This window comes from Bidens hawaiensis, unplaced genomic scaffold (assembly GCF_021521415.1).
Source record: "Bidens hawaiensis isolate Kalapana, Puna unplaced genomic scaffold, B.hawaiensis_p1.1 tig00008407_1, whole genome shotgun sequence".
Classification (NCBI taxonomy): Eukaryota; Viridiplantae; Streptophyta; class Magnoliopsida; order Asterales; family Asteraceae; genus Bidens; species Bidens hawaiensis.
The window spans coordinates 244,938-270,666 of NW_027491597.1; the positions used below are offsets into that span (position 1 = coordinate 244,938).

Below are 25,729 nucleotides of genomic sequence, written 5' to 3' on the forward strand. Positions count from 1 at the left end.
ACCGCGGCTGCTGGCACAGAGTTAGCCGATGCTTATTCCCCAGATACCGTCATTGCTTCAAATATTTCCTCTTCTAATTTAGGTCTAGAGTGTTATTTGTGCAAAAACACTACGCACACGAGATATGTAGGAATGCGTGTTTGTTTTATAACTATTATTAAGTAATATAATTAATATTATCTTGAAATTTCGGGATGTTACATAAGTACATAATGAAATCGATTTAGTGTTTGTATAAATAATTAACGAACACCAAATCAAATGAGAAAGCAACTATAACATACCGGCGGTCCGAACATGCTGCTGCAACACCGGAGAAGTGGAATCGATTAATGCCTAAATACATAATGAAATTAGTTTAGTGTTTATATAAAATAAATTTAACGAACAGCGAATGTAATCGAGTTGATGACAGAGTAATATAACTTGATCTAACTTAATTATATAAATAACTAACGAACACCGAAGACGACGCTTATTAATCAATTAATGCCTAAGTACATAATGAAGTCGATTTAGTGTTTATATAAATAATTAACGAACACCAAATCAAATGAGAAAGCAACTATAACATACCGGCGGTCCGAACATGCTGCTGCAACACCGGAGAAGTGGAATCGATTAATGCCTAAATACATAATCAAATCGATTTAGGGTTTATATTAATAGTTAAAGAACAACAAATCAAATCAGAAAGCAAAAACTATAGCATACCGGCGGTGGCGGTGGTTGGTGCAGTGGCGGTGGCGGGTGCTGCAACAGAGTAATATATAAAATAACTTGATCTAAATTAATTATATAATTAACTAACGAACACCGAAAATGATGCTTATTAATCAATTAATGCCTAAGTACATAATGAAATCGATTTAGTGTTTGTATAAATAATTAACGAACACCAAATCAAATGAGAAAGCAACTATAACATACCGGCGGTCCGAACATGCTGCTGCAACACCGGAGAAGTGGAATCGATTAATGCCTAAATACATAATGAAATTAGTTTAGTGTTTATATAAAATAAATTTAACGAACAGCGAATGTAATCGAGTTGATGACAGAGTAATATAACTTGATCTAACTTAATTATATAAATAACTAACAAACACTGAAGATAACGCTTATTAATCAATTAATGCCTAAGTACATAATGAAGTCGATTTAGTGTTTGTATAAATAATTAACGAACACCAAATCAAATGAGAAAACAACTATAACATACCGGCGGTCCGAACATGCTGCTGCAACACCGGAGAAGTGGAATCGATTAATGCCTAAATACATAATGAAATCAGTTTAGTGTTTATATAAAATAAATTTAACGAACAGCGAATGTAATCGAGTTGATGACAGAGTAATATAACTTGATCTAACTTAATTATATAAATAACTAACGAACACCAAAGATGACGCTTATTAATCAATTAATGCCTAAGTACATAATGAAGTCGATTTAGTGTTTATATAAATAATTAACGAACACCAAATCAAATGAGAAAACAACTATAACATACCAGCGGTCCGAACATGCTGCTGCAACACCGAAGAAGTGAAATTGATGAATGCCTAAATACATAATCAAATCGATTTAGGGTTTATATTAATAGTTAACGAAGACCGAATCAAATGAGAAAGCAACAACTATAACATACCGGCGGTCTGAACATGCTGCTGCAACACCGGAGAAGTGGAATCGATTAATGCCTAAATACATAATCAAATCGATTTAGGGTTTATATTAATAGTTAAAGAACAACGAATCAAATCAGAAAGCAAAAACTATAGCATACCGGCGGTCCGAACATGCTGCTGCAACACCGGAGAAGTGGAATCGATTAATGCCTAAATACATAATGAAATTAGTTTAGTGTTTATATAAAATAAATTTAACGAACATCGAATGTAATCGAGTTGATGACAGAGTAATATAACTTGATCTAACTTAATTATATAAATAACTAACGAACACCGAAGATGACGCTTATTAATCAATTAATGCCTAAGTACATAATGAAGTCGATTTAGTGTTTCTATAAATAATTAACGTACACCAAATCAAATGAGAAAGCAACTATAACATACCGGCGCTCTGAACATGCTGCTGCAACACCGGAGAAGTGGAATCGATGAATGCCTAAATACATAATCAAATCGATTTAGGGTTTATATTAATAGTTAACGAAGACCGAATCAAATGAGAAAGCAACAACTATAACATACCGGCGGTCTGAACATGCTGCTGCAACACCGGAGAAGTGGAATTGATTAATGCCTAAATACATAATCAAATCGATTTAGGGTTTATATTAATAGTTAAAGAACAACGAATCAAATCAGAAAGCAAAAACTATAGCATACCGGCGGTCCGAACATGCTGCTGCAACACCGGAGAAGTGGAATCGATTAATGCCTAAATACATAATCAAATCGATTTAAGGTTTATATTAATAGTTAAAGAACAACGAATCAAATCGGAAAGCAAAAACTATAGCATACCGGCGGTGGCGGTGGCTGGTGCGGTGGCGGTGGCGGGTGCTGCAACACCGGAGAAGTGGAATCCGGTGATAAAACGGGGTTGGCGATGGCGGTGGCGGGTGTGGGTGCGGCTGCAACACAGGAGAGGAGACGAACGGAGATGAAGGCATTCTACAGCCTGATTACACCAGTGAGGAGGACATGAAGGATGAATTAGGGTTTGTTTGAAAGATCTGGTGGTAACAATTAGAATCAGGCCGGGTTAATGGTTTCTAAATGGATTGTGGACATAGGCGGGAATAGATGAGTGAGGGTGGGCTAAATGAATGACACGTGGCTAGAGATAAGCTTTATTTATTTAATTGTATAGATATTAAACAGAATAATTGTTACGAGATTATAACTCATACATGGATTCAAAATCTACTTGTTTAAGAAAATAGTTGGTGATACAAACTTCTTATACGGCACAAACCTAACACTATTATAAAATTATAATGATTTTACACTTGTATATGTAAGAATTCATTGTGAAACTGAGAACCTATGTGTTTTACATGTAAAAAAATCATTGTTACATATAAACTACTATTTCTTACTTAATATTTTTTGTAGCTTTTACATATAAATACATATAAAAGTTGTTTTAGTAAGAAAAAAAGCATAAAAAAGGAAAATTTTGGGTTGAGAAAAAGTTGAAAAAAGTATATAAAGGAAACATGATGAAAAAGTAACTTTTATTTGAGGTGCATTTTAATTGTAACTAGGTAAAAACCTCGCTGCGTTGCGGCGACGGCGGCGCAACGTTGCAAATTTGGTAAACTTATTTTCTCCACTGTAAACCTGCCACGTTGCAATGGCGGGACACGAATTTAGTTGGTATCGGTTAAGTTCCTTACATCAGCAGGACTAAATAAAAATTAAGTTTCTGAGCGGCCAAAAAAGTATACAGACACAAACAACTTATAATCAAAGTGACACGAATTTTGTCGCCACCGATTAGATTTGTGCCGGTATATGCATTATGCCTTAAAAATAAACTAATAACGCCCAAAATAATATTGAAACTCGTTTAACATATGATACAAAAAAAATAACATATTTCAAACGACGTTTATTCAGTCAATAAAAGATGGGCATTGCAGTAGCGAATCGACCCAAATTCGGGGGATGGTATCGGCTATGTTTGTTATGATATCGAAACTAAACCCATAAAAATAATTTCAGCAAGTTAACACATTTATAAAAATCACGCGTGTTGCGTCAGTGAGTTGGCACGAATCCGTTTCGTTACAAATATGAACTAAACTTCAAAATAATTATCATATTTTAAATGAAAAAAGACAAAATCATATTTGAAAGTTAATACTAAAGGGTCTCGAACTTAGGCTCCTAGGCAAGAGATAACAAAGATAGGTTAAGCCATCCAACCAAACCACAAGCTTGGTTATCCATTGAAATTAAATCAATAAATAGTTAAACAAAAACTCAACTGTGGCATCGACAGTTGATTTTTATCTATATAGTATAATTATTTTTAACATTAACATTTTCTGAAAAGTATATAAAGTATACTTTATCTTACTAGCTTATTATATATGGAGACATGTTAAATACAAAGGAACAATTATTGAAATGGTGTGAGAAAGATTGAAAGAAGCAAATGATGTATAGAAATGAAGATTTATAAAACGTGTTATTACTAATATAAATATATAATGTTGAAAAAACCTACATTCGTCACTGATCATTTAATTATATATTCTTCTGATGCTTCATATATTATTGCATGTTATTGTATTGATTATATCTTATTGTATCATATCATATGTTCAATTTATATTACTTTTATAAAGTAAAAACACATTTATACTTATTGGTCGTCTAACAAGCCTAATATATGAAGCTCATCGATTTAGAGCTTGTTTCATTAATAAAGGCTTAAACTCGGACTTAAGCACACTTAAGCTAGACTGGATTCGACAAATGCTTGAAATGATTGAAGAAAAACTCTTATGGGGTACAAAAATATGGGTTTAAATGTTTAATGCCCATAAAATTTTGACGGTTCCTTTAAAAATGGGGTCATTCATGGTTGACATCCATATGTAACAAAACATTTCCTAGTTTCCGGATTTACTAAACTTTTGTCCTTTATAGTTTTATTCAAATTTTTATTTCTATTTTCTTGTTGTCTTGTTGATCAGAATGATCATCTTGGCACATTGTGTCCCATGAGTTCGTAATTTCATGTTCTAATTACATTTTATAATTTTTTAACGAATAGCGAATTAAAGACCGAGGGATGCTAATTGTTATATTTGAAGATGATAACCTTTCTATGATTACAAATTGAACATTGTTGTTCATCGGCACGGCCATGAAAGGTTTATTAAAAGGCCTGCGTTACATCTCTGAAATATTTGGTATATTTTTATGTGTTTTGACCGTGATATGATATGCGTTTCATTTGTATATGTTTCATGTTATGGCTCATGGGTTCTTTGAAATTACAGAGGCAGAAAACGACAAGGAACCCGAGATACAAATTGGGGCGCCCACTGATGTAAAACATGTTGCACATATTGGTTGCGATGGACCTTCTTCTAGTGCTCCAACATGGGTAATCCCCTGTGTTTATCATATTGTGATCGTTCATTTCAATTTTGTCTTTTTGGTACAATATAGTTTTTGCGTTTTTGACAGATGAATGAGTTTCAAGGATCATCAGACGGGACTTCAGGTATATTTACACGATCAATTCTTTTTAATAAAACTAATGATTTCATAACATGACTATTCGCCTTAAATATTCACTGGGAGACACCGTTCTCAAAAACTTTATAATGTTACAAATATATAATAATTAAAAGTACATATCGAGTATATAGGTAAATATTCAACATGTTAATTATTTTCACTTGTAAGTATATAGACTCGATGAAAACTCCAGATCGTCATGGCAAGTCAAAGCAATCCAGGAAACAAGGCTCTAACATTTCAGTAAATTCTTCGGACTCAGACGCAAAGCCAAGAAAGAAAACCTTGAATGATGAAACTAGTCACGGTAGGAGGGCGAAAAACTCGACCACAGAGTCTGAGTTAGGGTCACAAGAATCAGGGGCGAAAAAGAACCGAAGGAAAAAGAGAACATCAAGCCGAGATCCATCTATCGCTGATGAAACCAATTGATAAAGTAATGAGATGTATTTTAAACGACAAACACCCAAAAAACCATCATGTTTACAACACCATAGCATGATTTGTAACAAACTTATGTTGTGTTATAGGACTGGAAATTGTTTTATGTATAAATCATTAGAAGATGATTGTCATCAAGTTTTGTATTTTCCTTTTTTTATTTGCACATATGCAACAATGAGAATTGTAGCGTTTTAGTGGTTAATCTCAATATGTAATTTCCCGTTCACTATTGCAATGGTTAAAATCATTAAAAATCGGTCATATATATACATGTTAGCGACAAACATTATATCTATGATTTACTATTTTTATTAGCAAATTGCCAAAATATATCTATGATTTATTGGTCTAATGATACTAATACGGTGTTTGTTCCTCTAAAATGAAGTTGATGAGTTTAAGTATTTGCAAATGCAAAATTTAGGATTTCAGAGTTAAAAAAAATGTATTATATATGAGAATGTTCTATGCATGTGTAACATTTTTTAAATAATAAATTAATTTAGGATTTCAGATTTATTGGTCTAATGATACTAATACGGTGTTTGTTCCTCTAAAATGAAGTTGATGAGTTTAAGTATTTGCAAATGCAAAATTTAGGATTTCAGAGTTAAAAAAATGTATTATATATGAGAATGTTCTATGCATGTGTAACATTTTTTAAATAATAAATTAATTGAGTTCATATAGTCACGTCAAGTTTTATATTCTATTATTTGTTCTATTGAATATTTGGAATCAATTTACTTACGTAAGATATATTTTGTATCCATGTAAAAATGTTTTTTTCTTATGAAACAGAAGTTGTCCTTGTCATGCTTTACATGATATTATTGTTTAGCTGAACTTACTAGTTTGTCGTCGATATAGTCGAGCTTTTATCCGATACAAAAAAGAGAGTATATTATCGATCAAAATCCATTTTATAAAGGAAAATTGGTTTTAAATAATCTAAACTATGGTCTATTGGTAAATATTCATCCCAACTTTACACTTGCCTGCTGGCAGTACCAACTACTTGTGCATTTGTTTTTAACGGGCCATGACTAACGGATGTTAACTCCTTAGTCTTTGTCTGATGTGGCATGCCTAGTTGTCAAGAAACTGATTACATGGCAGCTTGCGTGGCAACCAGTCATAATAATAATAATAACATTCATAAACTTCATCTCATTCAAACCTTTCCAATTAAAAAAAAAACTCAGGTTCAAGGATGGTTCTAGGATGATTCTTCTACATATATCACATTTTCAAAAAGTCAAAACCCTAACGTTGACCTTCCAATTCAAACCCTAGCTCTCCTCAACAACGGCGTAAAGCTCCGGCAATCACGAACCGTCTCATGCCTACACTCCACGCCGGAATCCGAAAACATCGCCGTGAACTCATCCAAATCGTACGCGCCAAATCTCCGTTCATCGGCGGTCAACACGTTGACCAGCTTCTCGAACAAAACGACGTCGCACGGGAGCACAAGGCCGCCGGAGGACTGGAATCCGAACTCTTCGGCTTTGTTGAGTAAGGAGACGAAGACCGGGAGGTTGAGGAAGCGTGTCGGAATGACGAACCGGCGGTGGTCGGAGCCGACGTAGACGGCGAGTGAGCCGCTGGATGGGACGCGGCGGCGCGGTTGACGACTTGTTTGAGACGGACGATTTGGCTGATTTTGTTGCCGGATTTCATGGCGGTGGTGGTGGCCGGAAATGTAACTAACTGAACCGGCGGTTATGGTGGTTGTGAGTTTGTGTTTGTTAAGTTTACATGTAATAGGTTCCGGTGTTGGATGCAGGGGATAGACATGGTGGTGGTCGTGTGTTCCGGCGAGGGGTGGTGGTGATCGGAGATGGGGGAGTATAATAATAATAATAATACACAGTCAGCCGTCACGTCACGTTCCACGTAATCAAGTTTTTGCCAACTGGGATGACAACGTCAGACAAAGACTAACGGAGTTAACTTCCGTTACTCGCGGCCCGTTAAAAACAAATACACAAGTAGTTGGTACTGCCAGCAGGCAAGTGTAAAGTTGGGATAGATATTTACCAATAGGCCATAATTTAGATTATTTAAAACCAATTTTCCTTTTATAAATACATCATCCATGATTCCATATACTTAAAACTTATCAAAGTTTTAATTATAATTTTTTTTACATAAATTTTTTTTATTAGTTATAAGTAACTTTTATACCGGGACAATTACAGACTAACGGCAGATAGACGGGCAACAAGCTGCGCCGCTAACCCCTTCTGAATAGCAAACCCTACTAAACACAACGTTCCCTTTAGTGTGGACAAAATATTATAATTTTTTTAATACGATAAACTATTAATATTATAATAAAATGATCCAATTACAATAGAGAGGCGGATAAGTAGGCAAAGCTGCGTCGTCACCCCTTTTAAAATGAAATGTTTATTAGACTATCATGGGAGAGGTGAAATGTGAATCATGTTGTAAATGTAAAATGGACTTGATCATTATATGACACCACATCTGATATTTTGTCCACACTTTCTTCGTATTCGACATCAGTTAAGGATTATGTTTATTTCCTTTTGTTATTCATCAAGTGAGGATGAACCAGTTCCTGCTCAGGTTTCAAACTCGTAATCTATTTCGTTGAGATTGATTTGAGTATGAGCATCTGAGCCACCTTGGACGTGTTATATTCCCCGTATGTTGATGTTTTGGTACGAGCATTTGAACCACCTGTCAAAAGGATAATCACCCACTCTGTTGATTTCAATACAACCTCCCACACCTGATATTTGATCACAAACTCACAAGGTCGTTGATAAACAGTTGGATCATTTGTGCCCCTTTGCAGTTACAATTTTTTGTTGTACTATGTGTGTATATAGATTTATCAACTATTGCATATCTCAAATTAAAGCCCAAGATCTGTATGACCCTTGGCCCATGGGCCACACTCAATTGAATAGTGGATAGCAAACTGTGACAAAAGAAAGGTTATCATCTATATTTTGGATTTGACATATATTTTCCATATGGAAACAACTCAACAAGAGCTGATAAAAAGAGCGTGGCTCAAGCCCAAAAGAAACTAGTGTAATAGGTGACATGTGTCCATTGGATTGACTATCCTCATTCATGAGACTACTTATTATTTTCTAACGGCCAGCTAACATATAATTGTCTAGGTATTTTATACGGGATGACCCAATAACAAAAGACCATTGTCAGCTGACTCAACTTAGTTATACGAAGCTCTTAAGCGATTAAAAGTTATCTCCACTTAAACTATGTGTAATCAAAACAAAACACCCTAGGTATTTTATGTCATGTAACGCCAGTCAACGTTTTAACATTTTACAAAAACAAGTGTAGTGGTAAAATGACCACCATTTTTCTATAATAACTAATTAGCCCCTCCTCCTTTCTTCCTCTCACACTCTCTCTCACACACACAAAATACCTCATTCATCACGTTGTGTACACAAAGTTCGTCGCCAAAATGCTAGCCAAAGCGCCATTCATAATTTTTTGACTACGCATGGTCTTACGAAAAAAACCCACCCGAGTGAAGCCCCACCGGTGGTAAAACCTAGATGCCCTCATGAACGAAACAAAGATCACAAAAATCAAGATCTACCTTCTTTAAACCACCTATACCTTCACAATATAATCTACAGAGATCAAACCTGAACGGCCATTGAAAAACCCATGTGTTATCACCACACCACGTTAAAAAGGACGAAACTCTAGTTAAAAAATAATAATAATAATTAATAAAAGAAAAAGAAAAGAAAGTCACGTGCAACCATATAACACGTCATGTCCAAAACCATCAAACCGGGTACACAAAAAAGTTCAAAATCCAAATCCAAAACACATTTCCCGCTTAAAATTAACCCCTTCAAACCCTAAAACATATAACCACAAGATCAGTATCCACTCAAACACTTCGCAAACTCAGCGATAAATTATTATTATTATTATTATTCAATTAATACAAACACTATGTCATCATCCGTCGTACGCCGGCCAAAAGATACCGGCACCGGCGCCGGCGCCGCCAAGTCCACCGCATCAAAAACATTCAGAAGCACAACTCCAGTATCAGAACGAGTCATCTGCCGTGGTGCAGGATCTGTAAACATGTCAGCCGGAAAGGAAAACATTAACAGTTGCAGAGCCACTTCAAGGACTCGTGCTGCCGTGAAGCCGCAGAAGCCGATCGTTCCTCCGATGGCTCGAGCCGATAAGGATGGCGCCGAGCCGCGCGCCAGGTGGTCGACTAGTGGTCGTACAGCAGGTAGAAGCTCTAGTCCTTCCGAGTTTAATAAGATTGCTTCTGATATTCGTAAAGCTAGGGTTTCTAGGGTTTCGGGTGACCGAAATGAGAGAAGTGAGAGAAGTGTTAGTGCTGGTAGATTGGGTAGGGTTAGTGATAGGACAGGTCCGCAGAATAAGGTGTCGTCTAAGTTTCCGATTACGAAAACTGGTTTCGAGAGTAAAGTTACGAACTCGAAAGTTTCAGTTTTGAGTTTGGATAAAAAGAATGAGGTTTTAAAAGAATCGAAGCCGAAACCGGTTAAAAATCAAAATGTTAGCGAAAAAGAGATAATATCACATCCGGAGGCTTCGAATACTCAGTCGAATCCAGATTCTGTTATGAAAGTTTCGGAGAGTGTTAAGTTGTTTGAGAAGTTTAAGTCGAAATCGTCTGGTTTAAGGTCTAGTATTGCAAGTGAAACGGAAGAGAATGGTGTTCGTTTGAGTTTTAGTATCTCTAGTGGGAAGTTCGGTAAAGGTAGTTCTTCTGATGGTTTGAAAGAGAAGGGGGCGAGTGAAGATGTTACGAGCTCACAATCGAGTGTTAAGTATCCGAGTAAACTGCATGGGAAGCTTGCGTTTTTGGAAGAGAAAGTTAAGAGGATAGCTTCGGATATTAAGAGGACGAAGGAAATGCTGGATTTGAACAATCCTGATGCTTCGAAAGTGATGCTTTCTGATATTCAAGAAACGGTTGTGGGAATTGAGAAGGCGATGGGTGATGTTGTGAGTGGTGAAAGTGGTGAGAAGGAGAAAAAAGGTTTAAATAAAGTAAATGAAAGTGAAAGTTTGAAGATTGCTGTGGAAGAAAAGGATAGTTCAATTAAGGAGTCAAGTGATACAAAAAGTTCAGCTAAGGGATTTAATACTGATGAACTAGAAGCAAGGTTCTTTCCTCATCATAAGTTACTCAGAGACCGGTCAACACTAAAGGCACCTTCAGGAAGCAATGAGACTCTTAAAACTGAAGTTGTTTCAGCTGTTACTGAAACAAAACAGGAGGGTAAACTGTTGGGTGCCACTGCTGAGAAATGTATCGCACCTAAAGTTACAATCAGGGGTGATTTGGAGATATGTAAAGTTCAAGAAACGGGTGGTACTGTAAATCCAAAAGGGCGTGATTCTTTTAACGCTTTTAGTGGAAAAGGTAATATTGAGACAATGCTCACAGCTAATGAAACACTTGAAGATTGCGATGAAGAAGAAAATAAGGCAGTTATGATATATGTAGAAGAGATAGATGATAGTTTCAATAATCAGTTGAACGAGATTGGTCACAAGGCTTCTACAGGAGGATGGTTTGTATCAGAGGGAGAGTCGGTTTTGCTTGCTCATGATGATGGTTCATGCACATTTTATGATGTTGCCAACTCTGAGGTACAAAATGTTGATTTATTTCATGTGCTAGCATGCTGCATTAGTTGTAGATGACATATGTCAAAGTAATTTCTTTTGATTGTCATTTTCTTTCAAATCTGATTATTTTTACATAAATAGTTAAGAGAATGAGAATCATAATAGGTTTTTGCCAAACACTGTCTTCAAGTTTTGATAATCGATTTTAACCCATATGACAACATCCAAACACTCCTATAGTTTGTTATGAATACCAGGATAGGTAAAGTTGGGATGCCATATATCAACTCCAAATCTACTTGTATGTTAAAAATCCAAATTGCGATTTTGGAACCCTGGATAGTAAACTAGAAATTTAATAATGATTGTTTCAACTTGTCTGCTACACATGGGTATAATATGCTTATTCCAGCTATATTCTATTTCTGTCAGCCATTTACTGTTTTTTGGAGTAAAATGAAGGCCAGTTTGATCTATATGGCTGATAATTCTAACACATATAATTATGAATACATCAATTTAGGTAATTTTTCATCTCCAACACGTCATACGGGTCAGGCTATAAAATTTAGCTAAAAAGAGAACGTGGCATACATATTGAAAGTCATCATATTTTTATACATACAACCTTTTAAATTTCTTAAACTTGAAACTTTTATTACCATAGTATATAGACTATAGTTGATATAATCGTACTTAATGCGTTATCTGTATAAGATGTATTAAAACTACCACAACTTGTCTGACCCGCTCAATTTGCTATCTTTGGTGTCCACATATGGAATTTACTGATCGCTTTGATTATTTGTGAGATTTACCGGTTACGGTGGTTGTTGTAGTGTCCACATGTCACAATATACTATTTTATAAAATATTATTCATCATTTGTTCAGGAAAAATCCATATACAAAGCACCAGCTGCAATTTCACCTAACCTATGGAGAGACTGTTGGATAGTTCGTGCACCGGGTGCAGACGGTTGTTCTGGAAGATATGTTGTGGCTGCATCTGCTGGAAACAGCATGGAATCTGGCTTTTGTTCATGGGACTTTTACACCCAAGAAATCAAATCATTTCACATAGAAGAGGGATTCACCAACACAAGAACTGCACTCGCTCCAGTATCCAACAATGTTTTAAATCGAAGACACGATTCAACAAATTTGACACCAGAAAACCGACAATGGTGGTATAAACCTTGCGGTCCACTTATTATTTCTACGGCTAGTAATCAGAAAGGTGTAAGGATATATGATGTTCGTGATGGAGAGCATATTATGAAGTGGGATGTGCAGAGTGTTGTTTTGGAAATGGAGAATTCGAGCCCAGTGCAATGGAGGAACGGGGGGAAGGTGGTTTTGGCAGAGTTGGATAGTGTTTGTTTATGGGATGTCGGGTCGCTTACGCCTGAACGGTTGCTTTCAGTTTCTGCTAATGGTAAAAAGATTACAGCACTTCATGTGAATAATACTGATGCTGAGCTTGGTGGAGGAGTTCGTCAAAGGTACGCCTTTTACTGATTTTTGGTGTGTTTGAATGTTCCTGTTTCTTTGTTTAACGCTAACCAAACAAACAAGTGAACACTAAGATTTAAATGAACTGAGTTTCTTGTTTGTGTTTGTTTGATAAGAAAATGAGTGTGTGTTTGTCTATATTCATTTGTTAATAGACGAACACAAACAACGAACTTAATTGAGCTAAAGAAACGTGAACAGTAATACGTTGGAACAAAAAGCTGATAAATCTAGACTAAAATTGTAATTGGTGATATCTTAATTTCATATAACTAGACTAAACTGTCACCGTTCTTTTTTTATTATTAAATATGTAAACAAATAAATATAAACGAACATAAGCAAGCAATTATAAACGAACATAAGCAAGCAAATATAAACAAACATTCACAACCAAACATAAATTAAGCGAAAGAGACGTGCTCATGTTCTTTCATTTAACTAAATGAACAACAAAAATTTTTTCATGTTCATTCGTTTATTAAATAAACAGACTTAAACAAACTTCCCACCTAAAGGCTCAATATTCGTTCGGTTTGTTTACAACCTGTATTGGGTTGTGTTTTATTTAAACATGTCAACCCTGAAGATGACCCATGTTTTAAATGGGTTATATATGCCAACCCAAAACCTTATTTAGTGGCATGTTCGAAATTGCCACCTCTGATACATGTATGTATATATCTATATATACGTGCATGCAATCATATAATGAACTGATGTTTTGCAATACAGAGTAAGTTCATCAGAAGCAGAAGGCAATGATGGTGTATTCTGCACATCAGATTCCATAAACGTTCTAGATTTCCGTCATCCATCTGGAATCGGGCTCAAGATTCCCAAACACGGCATTACTGCCCACTCGGTTTTCTCTCGTGGTGACTCCATCTACCTCGGATGCAGCGGCTCCTCCTCATCAACAGCAAGAAAACCACCATCATCTTCCCAAATCCAACAGTTTTCTTTACGCAAACAGAAACCATTAACCACCTACAACTTACCCGAATCCAACTCACATCCACATTACAAAGCCATAACACAAGTTTGGGGAAACTCAAATGTAACCATGGGTGTGTGTGGTTCTGGGTTGTTTGTGTTTGATGCATTGAAGGATGATGGAATGAAACCGTCAACGAGTGGTGAAACAGTTAGAGAGACTGTTGGGCCGGATAACTTATACCGTCCTACGTTTGATTATATGGGATCACGAGCTTTGCTTATATCGAGAGATCGCCCTGCGTACTGGAAGTACTTGTCTTAGGTGGTGTTAGTGGTATTTAAGTTTGTGTAATATATGTTTGTCACCAAGTGTGTGTTTGTTGCTGTTTGATGAACTGTTTTTTGGTTTTTTGTTACATTTTCGTATGTAATGTCCAAGACAGTTTTAAGTTATCTGTTTCTATAAGTTTGGGCATTTTGCAGCTTTGTCTTGCTTCATTTTATTAGTCGAGGTTAAATTATTTACTAGATTCAGTTTGTGATTTATCTATATATAACATAATAGTATTATTTTAGTTGAAAATCCTCCTAGATCATTTTGTTTAAAGAATTTGAATGTTATTAATAACAAGCTTTATAATTATAGCAAGGCACCACTAGTTACCGCCGAGAATAACATCAACTTTCAAGAGGCAACGAGACTTCGACATTGATGCATATGTTACAATCAAATCCTAACCATAGAATATACGTGAATAAACATGTAAAGTTGTCCGGGTCGGGTTAGACGATAATGTGTTCTCTCAAGTATTTTTTTAGGGCATTCATGTTACAGTGTAGAGCCTCTATATTTTCTATATAATATTGTAGCAATTATATGAATCAAATAAATCAAAGTTCCCAACGACCGAAATAACCTTTAACCTTTGTAACCGAAACATGTTGGTTATGAAATTCTAAATCCCAAATAATGTCATCGACAAACTTTAGCAAATCCTTCAAGTTGTTCGATTATTACATTAATTTTCTTTGCATTTGATTCAAACCCGAATAATATTATTTAGTTACTTTTTATAATTATATATAATAATATTTAATTTTATTGAATTATTCCTATATGTGTTATACCCAATACATGTGTGTGGGTAAGTGCGTATATTATTATTATAGCCATATGTTCACTTTTGTAATGCTCGCATCGCCGCCATGAGAACCAATATTATTATTTTATGTTTTAGGTATCGCCAGCGGGGTATTTTAAATAAAATAACATGCCTATAAATATTATACTTTGTAAATAAAAAGGATTACAGTTTAAAAAACTAAAATAGTCGATAAGTGGGTTGTCAAATGTAAGTCCTTTAAGAAAGAACTCAACATAGATATACAAATATCTTTTATTAAAGAAACATACATGGAAAATCACCAAATTGAACATTGACTATTGTCAAAATAAACATTGGCAACTTTCGGCTTGCATGGATTTCAAGGGAAACAACACAATTCAGTGTATGGCACGTGACAAATTTTAGAGGAAACGTCTACGTTGACGCGAGAGAGAGAGAGAAATACGTGTATATGTTGACGCTAGAGTGATGGTGTAACCCCTGAACCGTAGAGTATTCTTTTCCTCAAGATTTTTAATCAAGCATAACATTTTAATACAAAACTATTTTTATTTTTTTAAAAATATGTTATACCAAATTAAATAGAATAAAATACTCGTTATTACGATGACTTGATCTCAGTTATTTCCCCTTTTAAATCTATACATACACCTTTTATTTATATAGTCAACCGTTAATTTGACGTCAGTTGGACAAGTCCACGCACAACTGAAAGCACAAAATTTCAACCACAACTTTTTTTTTTATATCAGAATCTTCTTCTAAGACTGAATTCAACCCTAATTTCACATCATCATTTCAAAATCAACAACACGAACGAATCATCAAAATGCAGCATTAGCATTGATATTAATATTACATTCCAATCCATCGATGAAGCTCTGTAGGATTGACAATACCTGAAATATGATCTCCACCGTCCGTTTTCATCATCATCAGTAAGCTCGTTACCTCCTCATACCTCTCCTTTCCATTCACCTTCATATTCATATTCATATCATTATCATTATCAGATCCTTCAGCTTCCAGCTTGTAATTATGACCTAACACTGTTCCTTTCGTCAGATACTCATACGCCATGTATCCAGCTAACACCTTATTCGTTGCGCTTTTCGAATTCGTGATTCGTGTGGATGAAGCAACCGAAGCACGCGGCGGCGGTGGTGGCGGTTGCGGTGGTCGTTTCGCCGGAGGAAGTGATGAGTCGCGGTCCTTACGCTTTAACCTCGATGCTCCGTGAGGTAAGCTTCCGTACGGACGTTGATTATTGTTCATTGTATTGAGTTTGTAGTGAAATTAGTGAAATGTTAAGTGATTATGGTGAAAGTGAGATTAGTGAAACAGAGGATGGCAGGGAAGGTAAATACATGAAAGTGTGAGGGGTAAAATGGTAAAAAAGGAAATGAAAAATTGAAAATTAGGGTTTGATGAGAATCTGGTAGATCCGGTACACAGACGGTTTATTTGTTTAGATGAGAGTAGTCTGTGATGCAGGCGGTGGTGGACGGTGGTGATGGACGGAGGTGGTGGACGGTGGCGGATAGAAGATTGGGGGGTTTTTATATGGGAGATGAGATTGGAAGAAAATGGGAGAATGAATGTTGTTGCAATTTAAGAGGAGTGGGTTTTTATTGAGTGGCAACTTAGTAATTATTATTATTACTATTATAATAATAATAATAATTAATTATTATTATTATTATTATTATTATTATTATTATTATTCAAAAGAGGGAGCAGTTCTGTTTTGTCGATTTTATTTTATATTTTTTGGTTTAAAACATACTTATCGATGTTTATAAAACTTAGAATAATAATAATAGTGTATAAAGCATTCCATGACTCCAACTCGAATGAGGCCTTTTTGGCTGATGGTACGTGTGACTGAGTGTTATCGTCGGGTAGTCGAAGTGCGTAAATATATTCAATCAAAGTTACAGATCATTCAAACACATGTCATAGCCACTTACGAAATCAAAAAATATGTTATATTGTAGCTAACTTGGACTTTTATAAAGTTAATGAGTACAAGTTTATAAAGAAAAATCAAATTAGATGTGAAATATTATTAAAAACACACATATTATCTATATCACATTATAATACAGATCTTCAACATTTCACCTTCATATATTCTCTCCTCATAAGACGCCGCAATATTAATTACATACTTTCTACCATTGTTGATTTCCCCGTTATATTTATGACCATCTTCCCACCAACTTACAGTTTCAGACGACCTTCAATATCAATCTGGCGTATTCATTGCTCCATTCATTATTATTAAAAAATCACATTTACAAACCCATGATGGGGCTATCACCCATAACTCACGCAAGATCCACTTAAGACCAATGTTTTCATAACCGAATCGGATAGCAAACCGACCGTCTTACTGGGTCACTGGTCGGAACAGATTTAAGAACCAGAAGCTATATATAAATGTATATATATAATGTGTTTTGTTAATACTTAATTATATTAAAATGATCGAACATCTTGGCATCACATCACGTCAAAGTTTTCTATTTCTATCAAGTACTCTATGGTGCCAAACGAAGCTTAGAAAATTACACCACCACTATCCCAAAGATGGCAAGGGAACAAATATAAGGATATAAAATAGACAAGAGGAATAGGTTAAGTAACATATTTAAATAAGTTAGGTCAACTGGGGGAAAGGATAATAAGAGATTCCTTTGCAAATTGAGAACTATTTTGACCACTAAAAACACTTTTAAAAAATATTTAAAAAAATCATAAATCAAAAAATAATAAAAATTTTAAAAAAGTAAAAAAACCAAAATTCTTATATTTCATTCCAGTTTCATTAAAAAAAATAAAAAAAATTTGAAAAAAAATAAAAAAAACGTTGTATTATACACATATGTATATTTTTATTTAATCTTTAGTTACGTAATATACACATATGCACAGCATCATTTATCTTAAATTATACACATGTGTATAAAAAACATGTAAATGTACATATATGTATATATTATACATATGTGTATATAATTTAGCTAAACCGAGTTTTTTTTATATGAAACCGGGATGATAAAATAAGAATTTTGGTTTTTTTACTTTTTTGATTTTTGTGTTTTATTTTATTTTATGATTTTTTTTTTATTTTTAGATTTTTTGTGGTCCAAAATAGTTCTCATAGTTCTCAATTTTAAAAAGGTTCTCTCATGATCCTGATCTAGGTCGACTGATTGGTAATTTTTGTAAAGTTGCTAAATTCATTTTTAAAATATATCAAAAGTGATTACAAAAATAATTGGCCTGTAAGAATAATCACAAGCTTTTATGTAAAAGCAATTAAAAGATGATCATAGTTCAGCTATAATAAACAAATTTTAGAGCTTGTTACATTTTTAACATAAAAACCAGTAATGTTTTCTACACATGTTGAGCAGGAAACTTAAAATCTAAATTAGTTTGGGAATTTACTTAAACCCGTTCCATTGTCATCCCTACTCAAATCTAAACAAGAATAAAACATGATACCACGAAGTCACGCAGTTACATAATAAATATAAGCATGATTATATATAGAATTAAGATAAAAAAAAATTAACATAATAAATAAATGGCACAAGTTTTAAACCCTCAACTTCAACTACTTAAAAGAGAAACCGCTATATACACTGACAGTACTAAACACACTATAAATAACTAAAAAAAGTCGCATTTAAATTTATAAGCTTAAATTAAACGAGCTGAACCCTATGTTTAAACTTGCTACAGAAACCATACACCGCGCATTATTAATACTCTACTAAATCAAAAGTTACAAAGTTATATAAGTTTGACAAATAAAAAAAATCCAATGAAACAATACAGTACATCCTTTGTTTCCATCCTAAGACTACTTAAAAACTAGCCCATGAATGTCAATTGACTGGTTAGACGAAAACTACACACTCAAAAATACTACAAAAAGCTCACTTCTGAAATTTGGTCCGATAAATACCGTATGCAACATATTCTACACTCATACTTCTTCCATCGAAAACCCGACCATGTAAACAATGTGCAGCCATGGAACAAGCTTCTGTTCTTTTGTACTCCACCAATACACATCCCACCTCAAAAGCATCAATAAGATCAGATATGTTGTTCATAGTATCATGTGATTCTACTTCTAGTGATCTATTTTCTGTCTCAATATTATCACATGTTTCATCTTCTCCCGTCTTGTTTTCATGTTTATTACCAATGATGCCATCAGCCCCGTTTACCTTTTCAGGTTTATTATGAGAGTTATTTTCGTCTACAGGTTCTTCATGGCTCCGCATTTTATTGTCACTGAATGGAGGCTTGGTTTCTTCATCCATCATGGGATTAGCTTCTGTGGTTATTTCATCCAGCACGGGGCTAGCTTCTTGACTTATTATGACTGCTTCTGAGGTTGTGGGCGTGTTGGTTTGCTTGATGACGTTGACTGATTTGACCACACCGAACCTGCAAATTATTTTTGAAAATATCACACAAGATTAAACCTAACCCATAAGGCCATAAGTTTACCTTTTCCCCTTCGCATGTTGCTTAATGCATACATGATACAACTGGGTTGATTAGGGTTACGTATTGTCCCAAATGTATTAAATTGACTAAGTCAAAGCTAAAAAGGGAATACGTTAAATGGATCAAAAGGGGTTGAAAGTTACACAGTACACTTTTAATGCGTACAACCTTCTTAATTATTTTATTTAAAGATTTTGATTATCATTGTAATGGTATTTTTATGATCAAAATATAAATTCATTCATTATTCATAATTTCTAAAATAGAGATAAATAAAAATTTTAGCTGATCAACCCAACCCAGCCTGACCCGTACTAGAAAAACTCAAGTGTGCTTGTGTTAGACCTGGTACACTCTAAGCGTATATCCTCAAGTATCTCTTCCAATTCCGACTCAGAAAGTGATGGTAGACGGTGTGGGTCCAGCTATGCCACATGAAGAGAAAAACCATATATAAGAATAAAAAGTATTTAAATAATAAACAGAAGATAGTCAAAATCAGAATCAAACTCGGAAACGCATACCAGGTTGTTGAGTTTTAGGACTTGTGTAGGTTTCTCAAGAAGTGGCCTTGCATGCACTGGAGTTCCATAGAACGGTTGGTCACCATGATTTCCCTAATAATGTTTTGGTCATTAATAATCTCATATAGGTTAAACAAATTAGTCAAACCCCATGGACAGTGCTGACTTAAAATACCCTTCGTCCAAATTTCTGTTTTTATTATATGTATAGGGGTGGGATCATAAGAAAACTCTTCTTTGTGAGAACTAAAAACTCCATTTTATACATATGCACTATTCTGATCAAAATTGCCACCTGTGTATTAAACCATATATTAAAAAAATGATGGTGTACCACTAATGAAGCATCAGGAGTTGCTTGAGTTACAGTCAGAACTTGCCCGCCCAATTTCATACCATTAAGGCCCACGCATGCTTTGACAGTCACCGATTGATCAAAGTACTGCAAAAATAGTTGATTTGATGAAAATATTAAATATGAACCACAGGAAATAAAAATAATATAATAAAAGTTTTATACCTCAACAAAAGCACATGGACAATGAAGATGTGCATTATCCTCAAAATGGTATGCCTTTAGAGGTCCAAAAGCACTAGCCATCTCCATGAGCTATGAATCATTATCCATAGCTAATTAGATGCTTCAAAAAGAAAGTGAGAAAGAAAAACAAAAAACAAAAGCAATGATGCTAACCATTTCAGATGTAATAATCTTTGAAATCCCACCTATAAATATCTGCAAGACAAATCCATATTAGGTTATCACAAGCAAGAATAATAATACTTAGTTCCTATGTACAATTCTTAGTGCCTGCCAAAATGGGTTGGGTCAAGTTGATCCCCAAACACCTTTTTGCCTAAGCTCTAAGACATTTATACATAATAATGAACCAAATGTGATTAAAAAAATAGATGCTGCAATAATCTAAATTTGCGAATAGAACGTGTTAAGAAATCGCATGCATTAAAAGTTAATACATAAGGAATTTCACTTGTCTAATATATAATACAAAAACATGTTATATATAGGGACACGTTATTTCTAGAACCAGTGTTATGTTGAAACTGTGAGAACCACATAAAGCATTTGTAAGTTGAGCATTAATGATTTAATGAGATAGTGGAGTAGGTGCTTATGTAACCGTCTTCTGTATAACAAACAAAAACAATAGATACAAGTGCATTATGCAGTTCTCTCAGAGTAGCAGTTCTGAACATGAGAGAGAGACAGAGAGAGAGAGAGAGACAGAGAGAGTTTAGTGACTTCACAAGCAAACCTTGTTAGGAGAGTCTTCAACAATGTTTTTAACTGGAACAGCTGCGGCCACAGGTTTCTCTGATACACCAGTCTGCATGAAAATAGCAACTGTCTGAAAACCTGCTACATCAATAGTAACCTTAGCAACCACATCTAAATTACCAACTACTCTGTGTTTAAATACTAACTATGTTATGCTATCAGATGACATGACGACATAAACAAGCAATATCCATACTAATATCAAAACTACAGAGAAAGAATATATTTATTGGAAGTTTACAGCTTTAATATCGATTTGCTAGTTCCATTATATGCTAGAAAAATACTTAGGTCTAAAAAATGTAAAATTATAAACAACGCTGTACAAAAGGCCAACTATAGGAAAACGATATAACTACTGGAATATTTACAAATCTAAGTACGTGCATACAACTATATAAGCAATCTGACGGATTCATTACATGGCAGAAGATATTTAGGTATGGTACCAGATTCTATTAAAGAAGAGGCACCTGCAATAGCAAGATATAGATATTGCCATTACAATGATATGTTTTTGTACTCAGCAAAAAGAATACTACACTACACCTGAAAATCTTCTTATGTTAGGAGTCAACTTCATCACCATCAACGTGAATTATGATAAACCCAACATAAACAGCCTATTTAAGAATCCAACACGATCGTCAGAAAAAAAAATTTCTAAAGGAAAAAATGAAATAATAAAAAATGACGAAAAGGAAGTGGTACTTAAGTTAAATCTAATTAAGCTAAAATCAACAATTACTTGTAAGTTGTATCCACTAGGCATGAAACAAGTTAAGGAAATCCAAAGTAGATTCTGTAATAGCTTTGTTGTCCACATTCTACAAACTAGGCCCACATTCTGTAATAGCAAGTCTAGGACAAGAAATAAACGAAATTGTTGTTCAACCCATGTTTCCCTCTCATAAGTCATAAGTAGCTTCCCTTTTATTACACCAAAAGAATAAGGCATTAAAGTTAACTTCTATGTCATCATACTTAGAAAGCATTCACCTTGACACCCCCAATATAATATAAATACATTTGAATCACAACAATAAAAAAAATCTCTCATATAACACATACATCTTCATAATCTCATATAGTTGAAACAATCCATGGATATACATGTCAACTTATAATGCAAGAAAGAAACATTCACATAGATGTCATTGTGTTTTTAAGAGATTTGATCACCTGTTTTTTTCTTAAAAAAGAAAACAGAACAAAAATTCAGAACAAAAGAAACATAAACAACAAAAGCTATTTACAAAGAAGTGTAGGCCTTTATAGTAGTGCGACATACCTCATTACTGTCTCGGGTCCTTAACCGAGCATTTTAAGGGGATATTTATACATGTGTGCTGATGTTTTTTGTCATCAACACTGTAGGTACTTAAAATTAGGTATTCATAAGATATTATGCTTGAAACTTAGAAATCCTTCTATTGATCCAAAAAACTACAAACTAAAATGACACAGTCGTTGCCATTACAAATATAAATTTTCCTTTATGTCCATAATCTTGGATCAGTATCTAGCAATTAAAGGCCATTAGATATTGCATGCATCTAATACAAGAATTAATATGGTCTAGACTTTTCCTGCAGGCATGGCTACCATATTGACAGGTTCTAGGTACACTGAAATGGATGGCCTTGAAATAATATTATTCATCCCTGGAAGCTGGTCACTATTCGCTCTCTAAGAAACTCACTGTAAGAGTTTAGAACTCTAGTTAAAGAGAGTCACCAAACAAACGCATATGCTGAAAAACCCAATGAACTTTCACTGAAGCCACATGCAAGCCCCTGGACTTTATTTTTTAAGGATGTGATCCTTTAACCATACAACTTCACAAAAAAAACACTCTTAACAATCAAAAGTACTTCCTTTGCATAACTAAATACTAAACCAATAAAACCTCATGAAAAGTTCCTTTTTGGCATGATTAAATCCCTAAACATAGTAAAACGGACATTCTCAATGAACATAAGGGAAGTAAATCATATAAATATCAAGTTCAGGGAGTTATAAGCTAATTCAGCAAAAGTCTAGTTGGGTATTTTCACATGTTCCCAAAGTACTAAGTCCGTCCTAAATTCATAGATCTAAAAATCTAGTGTTGTTCGCTTGACATACTAATAAGTAAGATAAGCAACAAGTACACATGAGTAAATCGTAAGTAAAATCTATTGTTCTTACACTTGCTTTTGCTTCAACGTAGTCTTTGGGACGCCTGATTCTAACAATGTTTCCAGAGAACGACTTCCCATCAAAATTGAGAGCAGCAGAAGCATCTTCAGGTGTGAGAAACTCCACAAGAGCCTGACCCTTTTCCTTGTTCACCTGCAGTAAAATCATGATAATCAACAACTTCAAAACCATCCGTTTTCATAGACACAAATATGAAAATATATTAAAATCTGGAATTATATACTTACAATACAGCTAATACAAGGACTCGTGCTCTGAACATTAGTAAGTCCAAATGGTCGAAGGTAGCCAGTTAGCCATTGCATTACTGCAGCCTCAGAGGCTGAAGATGGTAAATTTTCTACATAAATCCTCCTTTTAGGTCGTGTTGCTTGAGTCAGTTGAACTGAGTCAACAGATACATTCAATGTTGATGCAATGCTGGATATAACACCAAAGTTCGGCAATGGGATGCTTGGAGTGATGGGCAGACTGTTATTAGAAGGTTCGGTTTTGTTTAAAGAAGGCAAACTGCTTTCCATCTTGACAGGTGGCGAAGAATCCCATCCAGCGTTCTTTTTCTCTGGAGTTTTAACAGCAACTTCAGTTCTTCTTTTTCTTGGTGAATAGCCACCAAGCCGACTTGAAGATGTATCGTGTCTTTTAATCTTGTTATCTGATCCATTATTTGAAACCTTCTTCACATCTTTTGACGAATGTGAGGATGGCTCTTCGTGCCCTCGTGCATCATAATGTCTTTGTTTTTGTCCCCTTGGTGAGGGCGATTTAGACCTTTTACCTTTATCCTTCTCATGCTCTCTACTCCTAGAACGTTTGCTTCTTGACTGTAAGTCTTCATGACGAGATTCCTTGGTCGACCTTTTTTCCTTCTTCTCTGAAGTGGTGGGATCATTCCACTTTCTTAATTCATGTTTCTTCCCGATATCATCATATACAGTATGACTCCTCTTACTGACATGTTCAGATTTGCCTCTATCCCTATCCCTGTCTTTAACAGGATAATCCTTACTATGTCTCTTTCCATGTTCATGATCAAAGTCATCAGTCACCCTATCTTGATTCTTTCTCTTCTCATGACCACCTCTTTCTTTCCTACCATCTTTCGCACTATCATCATCAACCCTGGATCTTCTATGAGTACTATAACTTTCTTTATATTCACTTTCCACTACTTTCTCTTTCGTGCGTGAAACTACTTTTAAATGCTCCTTGGAAGCATGTTTTTCACCACCATCAACAATGTCCCTACGTCTGTATCTATCCGACTCTTCATAACCATAAACTCTCTCCAAGACAACTCCTTGATCTTTAACACTTTCAGATTGCCTTTTGTTTTTGTTTTTCCTTCTAAGCATGATCTCATCAAAACTAAAAGGTCTCGTCCGTGCAGCAGTGCCGTCATTACGGTCAATCCTCGAGATCTCAGATTTAACTGAATACCTCTCCTTGTGCCCAGTAGGCCTTCTCATCATGCTATAAACAAAATGTTCAGACCTAGCAATATCTCAGCTAATCCAGGATGCTTAATGTTCAAGTAAACCCTAACCCTATCCCAAACCCTAACACTGCAATTCATGTGAGTGATAAACTAATGATCAGAAATGATACCAGATACTGTAATCAAATTCAACATCAATCATACAATATCATTAAATTATTAAAACATTTATAAGGAACTGATAGTAACTAATATGAACATAATAGAAATGAGTATAAAATGAATCGACTGAAAGGAATCAATAGGTTACCTAATCCGACGAAGGATGAAGCGGCGGATACGGCAGTGGCGGTGGCGGTGGCGGCGATTAGAGGTTTAACGGCGGTGTAACGGCTACGTGGTCGCCTCCTTATCGCTGCTGTCTGTCTGGCCGCAATCGTTTAGGTTCGTTGCTTCTTTAGTTTTTTTTATTTTTGTCAATTCAGGTACTTGTACTTTTCTTATTTTGGTACTTTTGATGCCTGTACTTTTTAACTGTTTGACATTAAGAACCCTTGAAGTTTCACTTATATGGTTAGTTATATTCATAGTTAGTTAGTTACATTTGCTAGTCGAGATTGGGTAAATGGTGTTATCAGCTGGCTCCCTTTAACAGAAAGGGTCTATAGCTCAACGGTATCAAACAAAATTTTACGTTTGATTGTGTGAAATTTGAATACCGAAAAAAGGTGAACCTATATAAAAAAATATTGGATATATCATTGCGATGAAGCACCACAACACACAGTCTTATTAAATGATTGAAAGTTCATATTTTA

The 25,729-nt window shown here is 34.9% G+C and overlaps 3 protein-coding genes across 3 annotated transcripts; 2 read left to right on the forward strand and 1 right to left on the reverse strand.

The window, feature by feature from the left end:
* Positions 1-4,753: 4,753 nt before the first annotated feature.
* LOC143637731 (uncharacterized) lies at positions 4,754-5,847 on the forward strand. The gene is made up of 4 exons (XM_077105050.1): positions 4,754-4,901; positions 4,992-5,098; positions 5,182-5,218; positions 5,411-5,847. The coding sequence occupies exons 1-4, from the start codon at positions 4,856-4,858 to the stop codon at positions 5,665-5,667; spliced, it is 447 nt and encodes a 148-aa protein (XP_076961165.1). The 5' UTR covers positions 4,754-4,855; the 3' UTR covers positions 5,668-5,847.
* Positions 5,848-9,447: 3,600 nt separating this feature from the next.
* LOC143637751 (KIN14B-interacting protein At4g14310-like) lies at positions 9,448-14,256 on the forward strand. The gene is made up of 3 exons (XM_077105067.1): positions 9,448-11,355; positions 12,228-12,838; positions 13,584-14,256. Exons 1-3 carry the CDS (start codon positions 9,664-9,666, stop codon positions 14,107-14,109), a joined length of 2,829 nt encoding a protein of 942 aa, XP_076961182.1. The 5' UTR covers positions 9,448-9,663; the 3' UTR covers positions 14,110-14,256.
* A 4,297-nt stretch (positions 14,257-18,553) lies between these two features.
* Positions 18,554-25,729, reverse strand: LOC143528990 (uncharacterized). The gene is made up of 9 exons (XM_077024882.1): positions 23,701-25,729; positions 23,462-23,605; positions 21,249-21,320; positions 20,666-20,707; positions 20,492-20,581; positions 20,306-20,413; positions 19,972-20,064; positions 19,793-19,872; positions 18,554-19,384 (listed from the first exon to the last, which is right to left on the reverse strand). Exons 1-9 carry the CDS (start codon positions 24,943-24,945, stop codon positions 18,865-18,867), a joined length of 2,394 nt encoding a protein of 797 aa, XP_076880997.1. The 5' UTR covers positions 24,946-25,729; the 3' UTR covers positions 18,554-18,864.